Genomic DNA, 20,692 nt, shown 5'->3' with positions numbered 1-20,692 from the left:
TTTTCAAGTGCTCCTAATCCTCAAGTTTAGCTAATCATACTCCAAATACGTCATCAATGCCTGAAATTCATAAAAAATAAGAAAACATACCGAATAGGAGTAGAAAAACATAACTTAAGAATATAATGCAATAATGAACCTAAATATGAAACGAAATGCTCTAAAATGCAACCTAAATGCACCTAAAAACTATATATAAAATTGACTTATCAAGGTGCACCACCAGGAAGTGCCAACAAAACTGTGGTTGGTGGTGTTGGTTCACAAGACAAGACGAATGGAGGGAGTGCATTACCTTTCCAACCACGTGACCCAGCGAGCGCAGGACTTGCTGGCATCACAACTAAACAGTGGCAGAATATCTTGGATTTGTTGAACTTGCATAAACCAAAGGATCGTGTGACTGGTGAGTGTCCATGGATTATTGATACGGGTGCTACACATCATGTGACAGGAAAGTTTTCGCAGTTGTGTGCAGCACGGCCGATTCCTGGATGTCTGGTGGGTTTGTCGAATGGTAGTTCTGTAGAAGCTACTCATGAGGGAGACGTCATTCTTCCTGGAAACTAATCTTGATTGTAATTTGATTTCCATTCGGCAATTAGTAGATTCAGCGAATTGTATCGTTCAGTTCACTAAAACATTATGTGTCGTACAAGACCACAGGACGAGGACGCTGCTTGGAGCGGGTGAGGGGAAAGATGGACTTTTCTTTTTCAGGGGCGTTCCAAAGGTGAAAATCAATGTTATGGACGACATAACATCTATTGATATCTGGCATAAGCGTTTGGGTCTTCCTTCGGAGAAAGTTTTGCGGCATTTACCGTGTGTGAGTCCATCTAGTGTCAGTAGTTGCAATAAAGATGGGTGCGATGTTTGTTTCGTGCTCATCAACCTAGAACTAGTTTTCCAAAGAGCAATAGTAGAGCTAGTCGAATTTTTGAATTAATTCATTGTGATTTATAGGAGACCTATAGAACTAAGTCTACCTGTGGTGTTTCATATTTTCTGACAATAGCTGTTGATTTTTTTCGTTCTGTCTGGACATGATTATTATATAATAAATTGAAAGTTGAGAGTTTGTTTTTGCATTTTCGCAACGGAGACTCCACGTCTCCCGACTTGCGCTTGGAGCCAGCAGAGACTCCAGACACGAACGTCTCGGAGATTTTCTCATTGGCCTGTTTCTCAGCCGCCTGAGCCTTCTCGGTATCCCCCTTTAACCGGCAGGATCGATTAGAAGGCCTTCGAGGCTTCTTAGGGTCCATGTCATGTTGGAACCAACACAATGTTAAGTCAGACCCATATATGGATAAACTTGTAAGGAAAGTAACAAAACTTGTTGGGAGTAATGTTTACCTTGGGAGGAGGTGGGGTTGACGTGGTCTCTCCTTCCAGCTCACCTAGCAGCTTCAAGTCCAGCTCGACATTGTCAATAAATCACTCTGCCATTTTTGAATCTAGCTAGTGTTAGGCAACGATTGAACAAATGAAATATCGAACACTTAGCATAAAAAGGTAAACTCACATTGATCGAAGGCAGGAATACCCTTGTCATAGCTGCAGCTCCAACCCGCAGCCGCCACAAACATCTCGTTCCATATCTCGCGGCGGGTCGGGAGCTAATCTTAAGGGACATATGAGAGGGCCCAGAAAATGTCCTAGACGTCATGGAAAAGTAAATCCCCGCCACCGCCTCTTGCCGAGACATCTCGAGAACAATCTAGTGCAGACGAAAACGAGGACCCTCTTCCACAGGAAGGATCGGGATCCCCAGTCATCACTAGTGTAGATGTAGAAAAAGTTCCTCCTAAACCCCTTTTGGTTCGAAGGAGGGTCACTCACAACCTTGTAACCGGCCCTACACTGAAACCAGAACTATCACGGGCCGTGAAGATCACCAGGCCCCAACATCAAAGTGAACATGTTGCGCTACATGCGCAAACTCGGTGTAACCCCAAGAGACTCACAGATTGCCGCAAACCCATTAATGGTAAGCCAACTATTGGGGGAGTAAGTTGGTCAGGGTCAGTTGGTAAGCATTGAGAAGATCTCTGATGAAAGCATATGGTGGAAACCTAAGACCCATCTGCAGGCTCTTATGGTACACCAATACGCACCCCACTGGAGGCATCAGAACCGAATCGGTGTGCTTCACCCGGACAACAAAATAGGGGTCTTCGATCCAAAACTTAGTCCCCACATATTTGAGGTTTCTCTCCATATATTTCATAAAGACAGGGTCGGGGTAATAAGTATGAGGGCCCCCCTCGGGATCCAATGGGGGATACTCGCAGCCTAAAGTGCTGGGACCCTCCTCCTCGTCAGTTCTCTGGACACCATCACAACACCATCAGAAATATGCCTATCTAAGTAACTCCTAGCACAAGTCCTATGCATAATCGACACCTCCAAAGGACCCGGGATTAGACCCTTGTCCTCTTTCGATAAAGAGTCGGATGGGATGCGTAAAGGAACCGCTGAGGGATCCGGGCTAGGTACCCGAGTGCTAACTAAGAAACCCTCTTTCCCTTGAATCTCTTCCGAAAATCTAGGAGGAGAAGAGGCGGGAGTACTCGACTCTGACTCGGGGTCCATACTAGGGAGTTCGATCTACGATAAAAAGCAGTAAGGAAATAAAACGCGAAGGAAAGCGTAGTTCCTCGGGAGTAATACAACACTGGCTAAGAATACAAAGACACGAGGGCAAACTCGGGGAAGGAACTGGAGTAGACAATTACAGAGAAAATTCTAGAGAGAGAATTCTAGAGAAAGATTTCTAGAGAAAGAATTCTAGAGAAAGAATTCTAGAGAGAGAAGGAGGTAAGAGAGAGATTGAGCAATTTCACAAATGACAACAAAGTACGGGAAATTGGCTCTCTACCCCTCTATATAGAGCTATCTTCGTCCCGCGTCGCGACGACCTCTGCACCACCCCTAGCAGGCCCATGAAAGACCGACTTCTAATGTGCCCGGTCCAAAACCAAAGGTCCAAATTCAAGAAAACCAAAGGCCCAAAATCAGAAAAACCAAAGGCCTAAAAATAAAATATCAAAACAAATACCAAGGATCTCCAAGCCCAAGTGTTCTGAAAGGGTCAACAGTCAAATCTGGTCAACCCCTTAGTCAACGGTCAAGGGTCAACCAGTGGTAGGTTGACCGACGTTCTACCCATATATTTTGCCAACAAATTGGCTAAGTACACTCAAAAACAACTTGGGGTCTCCCATAGCATGGCTAATTAGCCTTCCAGTTGCCACTTACCCTCCTTGGCTTGCCCAAGAGGCTCGAATGCCTTAACCATCAATCAGCTAGGCAGTCATATGACCAACTCAAGGTCCCCCATAGCAGGGCCCATTAGCCCCCGAGTTGTCACCTATCCTCCTTGACTTGGCCAAGGGGCTCAAATGCCTCAGCTATTAATCAGCTAGGCACTCATATGACCAACTCGGAGTCCCCCCACAGTAGGGCTCATTAGCCCCCGAGTTATCACCTACCCTCCTTGGCCTGGCCAAGGGGCTCAAATGCCTTAGCTATCAATCAGCTAGGCACTCATATGACCAACCCGACGTCCCCCATAGCAGGACTCATTAGCCCTTGAGTTATCACCTACCCTCCTTGGCCTGGCCACTGGCTCAAATGCCTTAGCTATCAATCAACTAGGCACTCATATGACCAACTCGGCGTCCCCCATAGCAGGACTCATTAGCCCTTGAGTTATCACCTACCCTCCTTGGCCTGGCCACTGGCTCAAATGCCTTAGCTATCAATCAGTTAGGCACTCATATGACCAACTCGGGGGTCCCCCATAGCAGGGGTCATTACCCCCCGAGTTATCACCTACCCTCATGGGTCTGGCCAAGGGGCTCAAATGCCTTAGCTATCAATTAGCTAGGCACTCATATGACCAACTCAGGGTCCCCCATAGCAGGGTCATTAGCCCCCGAGTTATAACCCACCCTCATTGGCCTGCCAAGGGGCTCAAATGCCTTAGCTATCAATCAGCTAGACACTCACATGACCAACTCGGGGTCCCCCATAGCAAGGCTCATCATCCCCGAGTTGTCACCTACCCTCCTTGGCCTGGCCAAGGGGCTCAAATGCCTTAGCTATCAATCAGCTAGGCACTCATATTTGAGGTTTCTCTCCATATATTTCATAAAGACAGGGTCGGGGTAATAAGTATGAGGGCCCCCCTCGGGATCCAATGGGGGATACTCGCAGCCTAAAGTGCTGGGACCCTCCTCCTCGTCAGTTCTCTGGACACCATCACTACACCATCAGAAATATGCCTATCTAAGTAACTCCTAGCACAAGTCCTATGCATAATCGACACCTCCAAAGGACCCGGGATCAGACCCTTGTCCTCTTTCGATAAAGAGTCGGATGGGATCCGTAAAGGAACCGCTGAGAGATTCGGGCTAGGTACCCGAGTGCTAACTAAGAAACCCTCTTTCCCTTGAATCTCTTCCGAAAATATAGGAGGAGAAGAGGCGGGAGTACTCGACTCTGACTCGGGGTCCATACTAGGGAGTTCGATCTACGATAGAAAGCAGTAAGGAAATAAAACGCGAAGGAAAGCGTAGTTCCTCGGGAGTAATACAACACTGGCTAAGAATACAAAGACACGAGGGCAAACTCGGGGAAGGAACTGGAGTAGACAATTACAGAGAAAATTCTAGAGAGAGAATTCTAGAGAAAGATTTCTACAGAAAGAATTCTAGAGAAAGAATTCTAGAGAGAGAAGGAGGTAAGAGAGAGATTGAGCAATTTCACAAATGACAACAAAGTACGGGAAATTGGCTCTCTCCCCCTCTATATAGAGCTATCTTCGTCCCGCGTCGCGACGACCTCTGCACCACCCCTAGCAGGCCCATGAAAGACCGACTTCTAATGTGCCCGGTCCAAAACCAAAGGTCCAAATTCAAGAAAACCAAAGGCCCAAAATCAGAAAAACCAAAGGCCTAAAAATAAAATATCAAAACAAATACCAAGGATCTCCAAGCCCAAGTGTTCTGAAAGGGTCAACAGTCAAATCTGGTCAACCCCTTAGTCAACGGTCAAGGGTCAACCAGTGGTAGGTTGACCGACGTTCTACCCATATATTTTGCCAACAAATTGGCTAAGTACACTCAAAAACAACTTGGGGTCTCCCATAGCATGGCTAATTAGCCTTCCAGTTGCCACTTACCCTCCTTGGCTTGCCCAAGAGGCTCGAATGCCTTATCTATCAATCAGCTAGGCACTCATATGACCAACTCGACGTCCCCCATAGCAGGACTCATTAGCCCTTGAGTTATCACCTACCCTCCTTGGCCTGGCCACTGGCTCAAATGCCTTAGCTATCAATCAACTAGGCACTCATATGACCAACTCGACGTTCCCCATAGCAGGACTCATTAGCCCTTGAGTTATCACCTACCCTCCTTGGCCTGGCCACTGGCTCAAATGCCTTAGCTATCAATCAGCTAGGCACTCATATGACCAACTCAGGTGTCCCCCATAGCAGGGGTCATTAGCCCCCGAGTTATCAACTACCCTCATGGGTCTGGCCAAGGGGCTCAAATGCCTTAGCTATCAATTAGCTAGGCACTCATATGAACAACTCAGGGTCCCCCATAGCAGGGTCATTAGCCCCCGAGTTATAACCCACCCTCATTGGCCTCGCCAAGGGGCTCAAATGCCTTAGCTATCAATCAGCTAGACACTCACATGACCAACTCGGGGTCCCCCATAGCAAGGCTCATTATCCCCGAGTTGTCACCTACCCTCATTAGCTAGACCAAGGGGCTCAATTGCCTTAGCTATCAATCAGTTAGGCACTCGTATGACCAACTCGAGGTCCCCCATAGCAAGGCTCATTAGCCCCCGAGTTGTCACTCACCCTCCTTGGCCAAGACAAGGGGCTCAAATGCCTTAGCTATCAATCAACTAGGCACCGCCCTGACCAACTCGAGGCTCCTTATAGAAAGGCTCATTAGCCAAAGGGCTCAAATGCATCGCCTTGACCAACTCGGGGTCCTTCTAGGGAGGCCCCCAACACCCGAGTTGAGACCTCTCACACAGCTCGAAACCTCGACGAACACGGGGTCGGGATCTATCCTTTCAAGAGTTTTGGGCTCGCTCCAGATTTTGCATAAGGCACCTAGAGGTAAGGGGGCCTCACTCCCTCGAGGTTTCACTAGATCGGGGTCAGAGTGTCCCGGACTCACCCGGGGTCCTACTCAAGGCGCCTCGACATACCCGGGTCGAGTATTGCCATTACCAGAGCTCCGGACTTACTCGAGGGTCCCGCAGTAGCCATCCATACGCACTCAGGAATGGGGGCTACCCCCCCAAGGAGTTTCAACTTCTTCGGGATTTGACCCGAATGCGTAGAGTGCACTCGGGGTTGGGGCTACAGACGCATGCCCTAGGTGAATCTCCACCATCTAGAATTCTAGACACTCTCGGGGTCTGGCCTGAGACCCCCTCCATCACCCTAACTAGGTCGGGGTGTGACACTCTCGGGTCGAGATTCGAATTGAGGAAGGCGCATGACACCTATATATCAAGTCTATCATGGCTCTCAAGCTAAGTCATAATTAATGTATCCAGGGGTGAAGCCTGAGGTTCATACGCATTCCGTCAATCAACCGCATCCTGGATTGAGGGCCCGACTCCGATTACTTAGTGTGGGGCTAATTGTTCGGACCCATGGCTGGACGCAATAAATATCAGAAGATACTTCACCCAAGGCCTAGGTCATAGGCACCAAAAGGGTCCATCAGCTTTTCAAGAGTAAGACTGCTTTACCTTAAAAAGGTGACAACTTTCCTAGTTAGTGGGATGCTCCTCAAAAGAGTTTCCTATATGGGAGTTCTCAACACTATAAATACCAACAATATCATCAATGAACAGTTATTGAATTGTCACATAACAAAATCAGGGCATCTTTCTCTAGACTTGCTTACTTTCTTTCTCTAGCCTGTCACTGACTTGAGCGTCGGAGGGGCTTTCCCGGGATCACCTCAGGCCAATTTTTCCTTGTTTTGCAGGACTCATTGTCACAAGACTCGGGATTCCATTGTAACTCGGGATTTAACTCTCTCATATTACACATTACTCTTTTGACTAGTTTCTTAGCCAAAATAATATATGCATCAAATACTTCAATCAAAAAATTAAATCGACAAAATTTGTCGACTTTTTTTAAAAGAGAACATGATATATATTACATCTATCTGAAAAATCTGAAACACTCATTACCTTTGATACTATTTAATCTAGTCAAACCAACTTATTATTTCTGTTCTTTCTGCTCAAATCCATTCACAAAAGATTAATATTAAAAATAACTCATAACCTTTGTTAGATTTTTTTTTTCATTAGCGAATTGATATATATCTAAATTTATATTTATTAATTTTTCACATTTTAAGTTTAATTATAAATAAACTATAGATGTAATATATAATAAATAATAAATTTTAAAATTAATGAACGTATCGCGTGCATATGGCACTAGTATGTATAGAAAGTGGGAGTAATTGGCATCGGCCATCCCAAAAAAGTGCGGGATTTAGCGATCCCCGAGGCTGCGGTGCTTATACTTAGACCAGCGTCCCAAAGGTATTGTATTTCTCCTCAGCAGCTGTTCATGGTGCGTCTCTCTCTCCTCTTTTTCACAACATAAAAATCAATCTTAATCCTTGTTTGTTGTTGTTCTTCGTAAATTCTGCCTCAAGATGTAATTGTATGTAAAATAAATGCAGGCTACTTCAGAAGTAAGAGAGAAACCAAAGCCAAAGCTAAAGCTCTACTCCTATTTTATGAGTTCCTGCGCCTGGCGTGTCCGTATTGCTCTCCATCACAAAGGTCGTTTTTTCATTATCATTTTCCTTTTTGTTTGTCATCTGTTAATAAGAAATTGTTGATTGATTGTTTCTCTCTATTTTTTTTTATCTTTGGTGGGCCCTACAGGGTTGGAGTATGAATACATAGCAGTGAATTTGGTGAAAGGAGATCAATTTACTTCCGGTCCGTTTCTGAGCTCTGTTGGGGTTTTTTTATTTTTATTTTTTGCTCGTCATATCTGGTGTTTTTTTTCCTTTGTCAATAATGTTGTGTCTTTTATATTGCGGAATGTTCATAAATAATTTGGATATTGTGAAGCCGAGTGCATTCATCATACTCTGAGTGTACCATGCATGGTACAAGACTAATTTTGCCTCATTTGCGCATTTAAAACGCTTCTTTTTAGTACATTTTACTCATTTGGATCATTTCAAATGAGCAATGAAAAAAAAAATAGTCTTCGGTGTACTATGATCAGAGTATACCCGGGTGTATGATGAAATTTGTATTGTGAAGCCATAGTAATTTAAGTTATTGGCTCTGTTTGGCAATACAAGCTGAAAATAGAATGAAACTGATAAGTTAACTGAAATTGATAAGATAAAGTTAAAACTGATAAGGTGTTGGAACGGATTAGTTTAACTGTTTGGCAAAATTAGTCGATTAAGTTGACAAGTTATTTTGGCAAAATTAGTTGTCAAAATTTTGGAGAGACTTCCCAAAATTTCAGTCAACTGATTTTGAAAAGGTAAAATTTTTAAGTTATCATTTGAGTCATATTTTATTTTAGATGCTCTCCATATACTACTAATCATTTTAGCACCTAAAATATGTTAGCACCTTATCATTTAAGATAGCTAAAATGCTTCCCCAAACAAAGTCATTACTCATTAGGGTGGTGACTGGTGAGTGCAAGCAAAAGCAAGGATCTAGAGGTTGAGAGGAATAAATGGAGAAAAAGTTATGGCAAGATGCTATCAATCAACATAGCTTGGACACCATTAATGGCAAAAATTAAGGAAGAAAGAGATGTTTTGATTCATAAATTGAAATTACAGCAATATAAAAGGTTTATCTGGATGTATACTTTCAAAATATCTAGATGTATACATTATACTTCCAAAATATCAACTTTTGTGATTCTTACTTATAAATAATTGAAGGTATAAATGGTTGAAATTGTTTATTGGGAGGCTTGAAAATTCAAATGTTGCCAGTAATTTGGAACGGAGGAAGTAACTAGTAGTGAAAGTCAATTTTTCCAAAAATATTACTTAGTAAAATTCAATATATTTGGACATAATTCAATGGCTAAAGTTCAATTTTATATAAATGTGGGTGCCATATATTTTTGAAGAAGTGCTGGGAGTATAAGATAAGAGTCATAATACGGCTTATGATATCTCAATTCTCTTTGAAAGTTACCTTTCAAATATATGCAAATCACTATTATGAATTTTAGGCACTAAAAATGTCCTCACTTAACCAATCTAATTCACCCTTGTCTCACTTATCATGTTGTTTTCATTTTTTCTTGACAAATTTATCATGTTACAGAAGTCATCTAGTAACCAATCAAATTCACCCTGTTCTTTGAAATGCATTATATGTACCCCATCAAAAATTTGTGACGAGTTTATATGCTATAGCGTGCCATTGTCAGAAAATTGTGTGATTCTTTTGGCTATCTAAGTCACACAATGTGCTTGGAGAATTAAGGGAGGAAGAAAACAAATATTGTGTTGTGAGCCCCCTGCATCTCACTAAATATGTGTTTTTGTATTCCATTGAAATTATAGCTGTCAAATTTATGGAAATCCTTGTTAGAAGGGCGTCATGGAGACATACGTAGAAATAGTTACTACTTTCGGCACAGATTCTTTCTTTCTGATGGCATTAAACAGTAGCAGTAAGAGACTTGGATAGAGAAATGTCAAGCTTGCAACCTTGTGATAAACTGATAATACACCCCAGTTAACTTACTCTATTCCTTTTTTGTGCATTTCTTCTTTATATTATTCATGTAATGATTTCTTCTCGACTTTTGTTGAATGTTAGAGTTTCAGAAACTGAATCCTCTTAGTTATGTGCCGGTGTTGGTGGATGAAGATATAGTAATTGCTGACTCGTATGCAATTATAATGGTCAGTATGCGTAGTCAGATTATATATGATGAGAATTCTATAGCTCTTGTCTTAGCATATTGAAACCATTGCTGAAAAGAGCTTCATCTTATTATGCAGTATCTAGAAGAGAAGTATCCTCAAAATCCATTGTTGCCTCAGAATTTTCAGAAAAGAGGCCTCAATTATCAGGTGTTGCTCACATTATCTTTCTTGTCCTTGTTATATTGGTTGCTTATCTGTGCTGTATATTGGTTATTGGTTGTGTCTGATTTATATTTTCTTCTCCTGTCTTGAGGCAAATATCAACTAAGTATTCTGGCTGCGGTTTATTGCTGTCTTCATTTTAAATTGAAGGCCACATTGTTGAGATCCCTTCTTAGAAGAATTAAATTATGTCCTTCAATTATTTGGAACGTACAAGTATTTTATTGTTCTTTTCTATGTATTTTCTTCTGAACCAAACATGAAACAACATAAGGTATCCTTTTCTTGAGAGTATTACCTAAGAAATTGAGACGAACAAGCTGGAGGTGTACACAAGGCAGATCTACTATGGTTTCATTGGGTTCAGATGACCCAATGAATTTTGGAAAAAAAAATTGTGCAGTTTTTGTTTTTAAATAAAGAAAAACCAATTAAACAAATTGCATGTAACATTAAACATGAAAAACAAGCGCAACAAGATGGTTATGTTTGTTATTGTGGTAAGTGTGATTTCGGCTCGTGGTCGCGGGATCTACTCCTTCTAACAATATATCAAACTCAATTTGCTTCTTTTTTTTATTCTTGTTGGTTTTATCAAAAATCTTGACTCTTGGTCATTCAAAGCACGTGGAAGCGGGATCCACTCCTGCAACAATCAAACTCACTTTTTTTTTTTTTTGGATCTTGGTTTTATCTAAAGTTTTGGTCATTCAAAATTAATGTTACTTCTATATAACTAACTTTCAGATTTAAAACATTAGAATAATTATTAATTTGTTAAACTTTGTTTAGAGTTTCTAATAATTTTAGATAGTTAGTAGTAATTGCGTGTATGGGTGAGAAAATTGTTGTTTTTGTTTAATGTTTGTAAATCTTTTAAACTATAAAATAGTTGGAATGTTAGATTACATCATTTGAGCAATGTGTTGATTGTTTTCAATTATATAGTAATAAATAGTTGAAATGTTGAATGTATCAGTTTGTGGTCATTTAGGTAACCAAACTACTGTTGTTGCTTGTGTAGATTGTTGAGTTCTTTTTTGTGATTATGAAGGGTTAGAATTTTTTCGGAAAGATCGTGCGGGGAAATGTAAAAAAGCGCCTGCTTGCTCTTCCCCTACTTTAAGAGAACCTCCAAATCTAATACAAGAAGATGATAACATCTTATTTCGCCATTGTAATTTGATATTTGTATTGATATATTGCATTTTTTGAGTAGATGATTGTAGCTTATTTATTGACTGGCTCTGTCACTGGGTGTACCAGTTTGATAGATAGGTTATGTTACAACTTTACGATTTAGTGCTGCAGCAGGTTCTAAACATACAATTTTCAGATTTGATCTAGTAGTTTAGCAATTGCAAATGACAAGGAAGAACACCCCCTAGTCCCCCACCATACCCACCAAATAAAAAAAGTGGTAGAGTAATACGAGGAAGAATACTAGCCAAAAATTTAGCTATAGATATTAAACAGCTTATTTTGAATTACCTAATAGTCCTGAACAACTAGATAGAAAAATCCTACAATCCAATTTTCTCAATATTTACTACTACTGTTTGTATTTTGCTCACCAATCTTTTATAGGTAAGCCATATCCAAAATAACAAATAATTTATATCAATTATAGCAAGTGTTGGTTCTCATTAAAGCTAAGTTGCTAACTAAGTATTTTGTGATTGAGAAGTAATATGCACTTGAACTTCTATGTGCACCTGACTTTCTTTATATGTTCAAAAATACTTTCCGTGTGCATAAATTTGATAATGTACCTGGTGTGATAATGCAGGAATAGTTACAATCGAGGAACATGTATGCGGGGATAAAACATGTGATAGAAAAAAAGAATTTTAGAAGACTTGGTAGTGTTTGTGAGAGAAGAGGGTTATAATCCGCAGGGTGGGAGGATTGCGGTCTTGATTAGTATCATTGGTGGTTTTTGCCTAATTGTTAGTGAGAGTGTTTTCCACGTATATATCGCCTTTCATTTTCTTCAAATTTCACATCTTAGATGTGTTCATATCTTGTTTGCGCTTTCGCTCATATCCTTACAAGAGCACATCAGGTTCATATCGATTTGCAAAAAATTCTTGTCTCTGTCTTTGCTTTTTGGGGAGTTGGATCAGCGGCCCTCATGCGGTCCTTGCCTTGAAAAGCTCCTGGAGCGTAATTCCTGAATGAGGGCAAAGTTTCCTGAAAAGCTTGCATTAAATTAAAAGATAACGAATCCGGTTGCTATATAATAACTTGACAGAAAAGGCTATTTGTGAATCAATTTATGGAGGATTGCTTTCAGAACCATACTAAAGGGGATTGGTGTATAAAGCTGATATAAGGAGAGGTAGCATGAAAAATAAGAAACCACTGGGGGGCATTTGTAAAAAAAACTTGAAAACCCATTGCTGATTTATTAATTACTTTTGAATCTCACCTAACATTTTATTTATCTCTTTTCTAGGCTGCAAATATTGTTGCTTCAAACATACAGCCTTTCCAGAATCTAGCAGTTGTGGTTAGTTACTTGGTTGTAATATGCGTTTCCTTTTTCTTGTCCTTGTTTTATTCTCTAGGAAACTTCACAGTACTGTTATTTTCTTCTGAGTTCTAACAATGTTGAGCAGTATGTATGATGAATTTTGCATTTCTCTTAATGCAGAAATATATTGAAGAAAAACTTGGTTCTGATGAAAAGCTTTCTTGGGCTCAACATCATATCAAAAAAGGATTTGCTGGTAGCATTTGCTTCTCATCTCCTTATGGAAGCTTAATCAGTTTATATCCCTTTCTTCCTCAAGTGTTTCAGTTGTGGGAGTTACGGGTGGTAGTCACTCGTGATGAAAATGTTGCAGAGATTTTTTTTAATAATGCTTTGACACTTAATCGTTCTCCACTTTGTTTTTAACTTCAGCCTTGGAGAAGCTGCTAGCAGGACATGCTGGCAAATATGCTACTGGGAATGAAGTTGCCTTGGTTTGTCTCTTTTGCAAGCATCAGAATTATATAATCTTATTACAGATCTTTTTTTATAAGTTATTTTCGAGACGTCCTCTGCTTCCACTTGCAGTTTGGTGGGACAGTTGTCAGTGCTGCTCCTTTGTTTTATCTTTTCTTTCTTTCCTTTTTCCTGAAGGGGGGGGGGGGGGGTGGGTGGTGGTGGTGGTGGTGTGGCAGCCTGAAGATAGGATCCAAGATCATAAATGTAGCCCCTGCCCCTTAAGATAGACAATTAAAATAAGTTAGACTCAAAGGTGGAGAATATGGCTGACCTAATTGTCCTTCAGGTAATGTAATGCTGATTATTTCATTATATGCAGGCAGACTTGTTCCTGGCACCCCAAATAGATGGAGCAACTAAGAGATTCAACATAGACATGGTTGTGTTTGCTCTCAACATTTTCTGCTCCTTTACATTTCTAATATCTAACTTCATTTAGTTTATTTTATAGTACGATTGGGGTCTCTGTTGTCTTCATAAACTTCACAATAATTACTAAGCATATGACTATTGACTTATCCTGGGGTCTTTCACTCTAGTTCCTGCAAATTTCTTACAAGTTATCTTTCTTGGTATATTCGCAGGCTGAGTTCCCACTATTGAAGAGTTTGAATGATGAATATTCTAAACTTCCAGCATTTCAGAGTGCTGCGCCAGAAAAGCAACCCGATGCTCCAGATAGCACCAAGGCCTAGGTTAGATAACTGAGCTTTACGTCTGTAAAATATGCTTGGTTGAAGAAGTTTTATGTTATATGATTGAGCCTCTGATTTCGAAATCTACCCTGTTTCAATTTAGATGCTACACAGAAAAAGGGAGAGTTTTTAAGAAAGTTAGAGAGAGAAAGTGGGGGACCACCACTTTATGAATAAAAGAACAGTTAAGGAAAAAGTATGGGTATTTTGAAGGAGAAAGTGGCGTATTTTAGAAAGTTTAGGGGTAAAAGAAGTCCATATATGGTATTTAGCAACTAGCAAGTATTGTGACATTTCTATTTTAAGGAAGTGCAGCAAGTATTTTGAAACAAATGAAGTATAATTTAGAAGATTTGTTGAATTTTTTGTGGTTGAAGGATGGAATTATGGGTGAAAAAGTGACGCTAAGCCTTCTTGTAGACCTACATTTGAAGTTGAAGTCTTATTCGCAAACTTTCCTGCTTTTGTAACTACGAGGTGGGACGATAAGATGCTATCCAACCTTGTAACTGGTGTTTGTTGCCTTGGAGTCGATCATATCACCACCTGCCAATGTAGGGACTTTTTTTAGTAGTAGTATGGTTTATAAGGGTCGAATTATTTTCCATGCTCAGATAAACGTAATTAATTTCTCAGTGTGCTAAAGTTTCATGTCTTTTGGTTTCATTTGGTGTGTTTGTGTTGTTGGGAGGGATGATGTAGTTGATACTGATGAGTCATGATTATTGTTTTCGATAATTATTGTGTGCTATCCATGTATAAGATTGTGTGTGCCATCTACCCGTCATAGAGGTTGGGGGATGTATGTATCCTCTATGGTTACATTGGCTGGCTTTGCCGCATACAGTTGATATTGTAGATAAAAGTTCAGTTACATTGCCCTGAGACATCCAGAGTGAACCCTTTAACATCATCTGCAACATGTTTCTATTGTTTCAAAAGCTGACAGTGAGTTATGAGAAAAGATCTAGTTATGTTAACAATCTCAGCAGTATGCTTCATTCATAGTTATCAGATGAATGATGTAAAGCTTAGAAAGAGAGAGGGAGAGAATTCAGTACTATTGAGAGAGAATAGAATGTGTATTATATTGAATACAGAAGAATGAGAAAACTAGAGTATTAATACTAGTTATTACAGCTTGTAGAAGAAGCTAATTAGTAACTAACTAACTGAATGTAGTAACAGAATGTAAGAACCATAACAGAATTATGCTGAGCTGGACATGAGGAGAATCTTCTGTATTGGCTGAGTTAGCTGATCTTCTGCTAGGGTGGATGAGGGAGTCTTAACATCCCCCCTCAAGCTTGGCACTGGTGAAAACATGCCAAGCTTGGAAAGTAAGAGATTAAACTGAACAGAAGGTAAAACCTTAGTGAAAACATCTGCCAATTGAGCAGAAGTAGGTGTATAAGTTAATGAGATAAGACCTTCCATGAGCTTTTCCCTTGTGAAGTGACAATCAATATCAACGTGTTTGGTACGCTCATGGAACACAGGGTTCTTGGCTATATGCAATGCTGACTGGTTATCACAATGGATAGTAACTGGTTGTAGAGAAGACACACCCAATTCACCTAACAATTTCACAAGCCAGGTTACTTCAGCTGTAGCATTGGCCATGGCTCTATACTCAGCTTCTGAGGAAGATTTTGAGACTGTTGGTTGCTTCTTGGACTTCCAACTTATAGGAGAAGACCCAAATAATACAACATAGCCAAATAGATCTCCTGGAGTCAGGACAAGACCCCCAATATGAGTCTGTAAATGCCTGAAGAGTGAGATGAGCTGAACCCTTCATCAAGATACCTTGTCCAGCAGTACAATGTACATATCTAAGCACATGTTTAAGGGTTTGCAGATGTGATGTAGTGGGACTTTGCATAAACTGGGAAAGAGTTTGTACACTGTAGGCTAGGTCAGGCCTAGTGTTGGTGGGAAAATTGAGCTTCCCAACCAAACATCTATAAACTGTAGGATCTTCCAATAAAACTCCATTAGCAGCAAGTTTTGAATTGATAGGAAGAGGAGTAACAACAGGCTTGGAAAGATCAAAAGCACAAGAAAGCAGAAGTTCTTTAGTGAACTTGGCTTGTGTGAGAGCAATGCCTTGAGGTAAGTATGAGACTTCAATGCCTAAAAAGAAACTGAGTTCTCCTAGGTCCTTGATGCTGAAGACTTTGTCTAAATGAGACTTAATATGATGTATAGTAGTAATATCACTGCCAGTCAAGATGATATCATCCACATACACTGCTACAATAGTAAGAAGATCACCATTATGTTTTAAGAAAAGAGAATAATCATTCTTAGATTGATTTGAATAGAACATTGAAATTGTGTTTGCACATAGGAAGCAAAATTGATCAGTATAGGAACAACATCAGATTTAAATATGAGCAAATGAACCCAAGTGATCCTTGTAAAATCATCAACTGTAGTGAGAAAAAATTTGCAGCCATTATTAGTTGTATGTACATAGGGACCCCATGTATCAACATCAAGCAACTGAAAAGGTTTACAAGTATGAGAAGAACTAGAATGAAAAGGTAATCTAGTTTGTCTTGCCTTGGGACAAATTTGACATAATGAGTCACATGTATTCTTAAAATTCAAATCATGAAACAAGAGGGCCAATTGAGAAAATGGCATATGACCCATCCTTAGATGCAGTGAAGTTTACCAGGAACTATTGGCTCTGTCAATGAAGGGCCCTGAAGAGTGCATCAATTAGCAGAGAAAGATACAACACCAGAAAAATCATGACAATTTAGGAATGGATATTAAATTAAAATGAAAACCAGGAACATAGAGAACTTGATTTAAGGTGATAAAGTCATTGAGGATTATGGTGCCAATGTGTGTTATTTGTATCTTTCTACCATCAGGAACTGTAATGGTATTATCAATGTTATCAAGCACCTTATAAGATTGAAAGAGGGAGAGATACAACACCAGAAAAATCATGACAATTTAGGAATGGATATTAAATTAAAATGAAAACCAGGAACATAGAGAACTTGATTTAAGGTGATAAAGTCATTGAGGATTATGGTGCCAATGTGTGTTATTTGTATCTTTCTACCATCAGGAACTGTAATGGTATTATCAATGTTATCAAGCACCTTATAAGATTGAAAGAGGGAGAGATCATGACAAATATGATTTGTAGCTCCATTGTCAAGAACCCAGCCACTTTTGCAAAAAACATTGAAACAAAATTTACCTGCAAAGCAAGCAATGTTCTCATGTGAAGCTTCATGAGAAGTATCTGATTTCTGTGGATTTCCTCCAGAATCAGTCAGCATGTCAAGGAGCTTTTGGTATTGCTCCATAGTAAAAGTTGGCTGGATAATTTCTGTAGAGGGAGCAGGATTATGATTCACATCAACATCAGCAGGGATTTCATCCCCTTGAACAGCTGCAGCAAACCTCTTCTGTGAAGGTTTGTAGTCTGGTGGACAAGGCTATGGCCAGGGATCTTGCAATGAGTGCAGTAATAATAAGTAATAATAAGATCCAGCTCTCTTAGTACCAGTAATAGGCTTGTTGCCTGAAAAACGTGAAGCATTGTAAGTGGAACTAGATGATGGCTTGTAGTTGTTGATCCTGTTAAAGAATGTCTGTCAACAGCAAATGCCATGGACTCAGATGAAGCAGGAGCATGCATAGTGCTAAGCTCCTTATGTCTTTGTTCTTGAAGGAGAATTCTGTATGCTTGATTTAAGGGTGAAAGTTCAGGCATCATCAAAATATTGGTTCTCACTTGTTAATAACCTTCCTTTAACTTCACAAGGAAATGAACTAATCTCTGATCTTGTTGTATTTTGAGAAATTTCTGAGTCAAATTACACTTGCATCCAGTGCATTCACACTAAGGTAGTGGATTAGTAGTGTCTAACTCATCCCGTAGTACCTTCATTCTAGTAAAAAACACAGCTATATCATCATTTTCTTGTGACATGTTAGCTAGATCTTGTTGGATGGAATATAATTGAACAGTAGAAGATTGACCAAAACGATCCTCTAGATCCTTCCAAATGTCCCTAGCTGACATCAAATGTAATACACTCTTTGCTGTCATAGCTCCTAAGGATCTTAAAATCCAGCCTGTCACCATATTATTACAACGTTCCCATGCTTTGAGTTCTTTTGAACAAGTAGTAGTAGGCATGGTAAGACTACCATCAACAAAACAGACTTTATTCTTGGATGATAAGCTTATGATCATCATCCTCTTCCAATCAGTGTAACCAATGCCATGAAAAACAGGTGAAACTAATTGAGAAGAAGTATTATGATGGATGTAGAAAATAAACACTAGTAGGATCTTGAGTTAACTCAAGAGTATTTGTGGTTTCAGGCATCTTGAATAGATTTTAGAAATTTGCAGAAAGTCAGAGAAGATTAATCAAATCAATCAGATTTAAAGAATCAGGAAAAATTTCAAGAAAGAAGGATCAGATGAACAATAATTGCAGAGGAATGAAGAAAGAATGGAGCAAACTTTCAGAACTTGAAATGAATGTTAGATTCCAAGTTATATCTATGAAATGAGATGAAATTCACATTTCGAGGTTGCAAATCAGAATCAGAATTTAGACGAGACAATCTAAATTTAAGATGAAATCAGGATTATAAAAAAAAAATACAAGATCAGGTTTCAGCAATTACAAAAGAATTCAAGATCAGAGAGGTGAGAATTTCAAATCAGTAAGAATTTCAGTGTGAATCCAGAATTGTCAGTTTATCAAGATCGAAGAGCAGCAAGCTCTAATACCATGTTAACAATCTCAGCAGTATGCTTCATTCATAGTTATCAGATGAATGATGTAAAGCTTAGAAAGAGAGAGAGAGAATTCAGTATTAATGAGAGAGAATAGAATGTGTATTATATTGAATACAGAAGAATGAGAAAACTAGAGTATTAATACTAGTTATTACAGCTTGTAGAAGAAGCTAATTAGTAACTAACTAACTAACTGAATGTAGTAACAGAATGTAACAACCATAGCAGAATTATGCTGAGCTGGACATGAGGAGAATCTTCTGTATTGGCTGAGTTAGCTGATCTTCTGCTGAGGTGGATGAGGGAGTCTTAACAAGTTATGACAACAGAATTTACTGTACAGTGTTAATGGCGTCCCTGGAGTCTTGAGAAGTGTCTCCTCCCCAGGAATTTCAAGTTCTAATTTGCTTCTTGACTTTCCCATGTGATATTTGGAAAAAAAGAGATGATCAAGAGTTACCCTGTAAACTAGCTATCCATTCGCTCTCACATAGGAGAAAGCTTATCGAACTCATATAAATCATAATCGTGGCCATATGCATTTAGCTTCAAAGAATATTGACTTTGTCTTGGGTCAGTTTCATTCCTGTTTCCTCATCCTAGTTCTTGTTTTAACTATGTATTTTATTCTCTTGATTCTTCCCATATGGTCATACTAGCTCTTTTAACTCATGCATTTCTTCTTTTCTGCTATGATTTTGTTTAGTTAGTTGACTACAAATCTAACCATCTCATCTAAGAGTCTCCGACTTTGTGGTTGCAGATCAGGTAATCTATACCAGGACTGGTGTGGCTCTTCTGCTGAGAAGAGTGAGATGGTGAATGTTAACATGTATCAGCGTGTTCACAACTTGTAGTCCATATCTGGCAGGCACTAGTCAACTTTGCACAATGTACAGAGAAGAAGTGCTTTTACTTGCGACAATAAAATTATGGACACTGAAGCATGATTTGTATGTACCTTGTTGAATAGCATGAGTTAACAATGAAAATATGAAGTCCTATAAAAACATATGATGACAATGGTTTTCTTGCATGCTTCAACGTTGTTTAAACAAAGACGATGCAGGTGCTTTATAGCAGATTTCTTATTCTCATACGGGAGTATTTTGAAAATATTAATCATTGTCTTGTTATCAAAATGAGACGGCATGCAGTGAGGAGCCATAAAACCCTAAGTGTAAAGTGCTCCTACTTTTTTAGACTTTTAAGTTTTGATGGGATGAGGAGGGAATGAGTTAAAGTGTAATCCACCACAATTTTAAAGAATTTCATAAATATATTAAATGTTATGTAATAATTATGCATGGATGTCCAACCCTTTACATTACCTAACCTTTAACATCTCCCATGACTTTTCGCATTACATAACTCTAGACTCTTCCATCATTGTGTATATATATGTACCCCATGAGGTGAATAAGATACAACCTTCTCTATCATCTTTCTTCTCAATACTCTATAATCCTCTTAATTTTATAACACGTTATCAGCACGATTGTCTAATTAGAGCTATTCGCTTTGCTCGATCAGTGTTACTCAGTAATTATAACTAGCCGCAAAAGGTACGCTATATTTCCGATCAAATTTTCGATTGAAATTCGGATGGTTGTTGTCTCCTATCTGTTTGTTGTTCTTTATATTTATCCAAATATTAAGTTTATCAAGCTCGTTATCATGGCGACTATATGATTGTTTCAATTTCTGTTTAATTGTTTGATGAAATCATACGTGTTTAAAATTTAGACTAATTACGAGAATGTTTGTTATTCTTATAATCGTAAGATGCAAAACAAATTGACAGTTGAGTTCTTATATTAATCACGACCCTTTCAATCATACAAGATTATTGATTATTGTCCAATTTGTGCTTGGTTGCGTTTTCTTGATTGGTGGTTTCTACACCTTTTAATCATCAAGTCTTTGTGCTCGGTTATATTTAATGTCGTGTTGCTATGATCTGGGTAGCATTTTGTCGCGAGTTGAAAAGTGTTGAACCTTCAATGGGTTAAAAGCACCCGTTTTTGGCATAATTATGTGTAATAAG

The 20,692-nt window shown here is 39.3% G+C and overlaps 1 protein-coding gene across 1 annotated transcript; it reads left to right on the top strand.

Annotated features, from left to right (window-relative positions):
* Positions 1-7,487: 7,487 nt before the first annotated feature.
* Positions 7,488-19,742, top strand: LOC104897074 (glutathione S-transferase 2). The gene is made up of 11 exons (XM_010683882.3): positions 7,488-7,642; positions 7,755-7,857; positions 7,963-8,019; positions 9,895-9,980; positions 10,080-10,151; positions 12,625-12,678; positions 12,823-12,898; positions 13,075-13,136; positions 13,481-13,540; positions 13,746-13,856; positions 19,409-19,742. Exons 1-10 carry the CDS (start codon positions 7,640-7,642, stop codon positions 13,854-13,856), a joined length of 684 nt encoding a protein of 227 aa, XP_010682184.2. The 5' UTR covers positions 7,488-7,639; the 3' UTR covers positions 19,409-19,742.
* Positions 19,743-20,692: the final 950 nt, after the last annotated feature.

Source organism: Beta vulgaris, chromosome 6, assembly GCF_026745355.1.
Source record: "Beta vulgaris subsp. vulgaris cultivar EL10 chromosome 6, EL10.2, whole genome shotgun sequence".
NCBI lineage: Eukaryota > Viridiplantae > Streptophyta > Magnoliopsida > Caryophyllales > Amaranthaceae > Beta > Beta vulgaris.
This window is presented reverse-complemented; position numbering and strand designations above follow the sequence as displayed.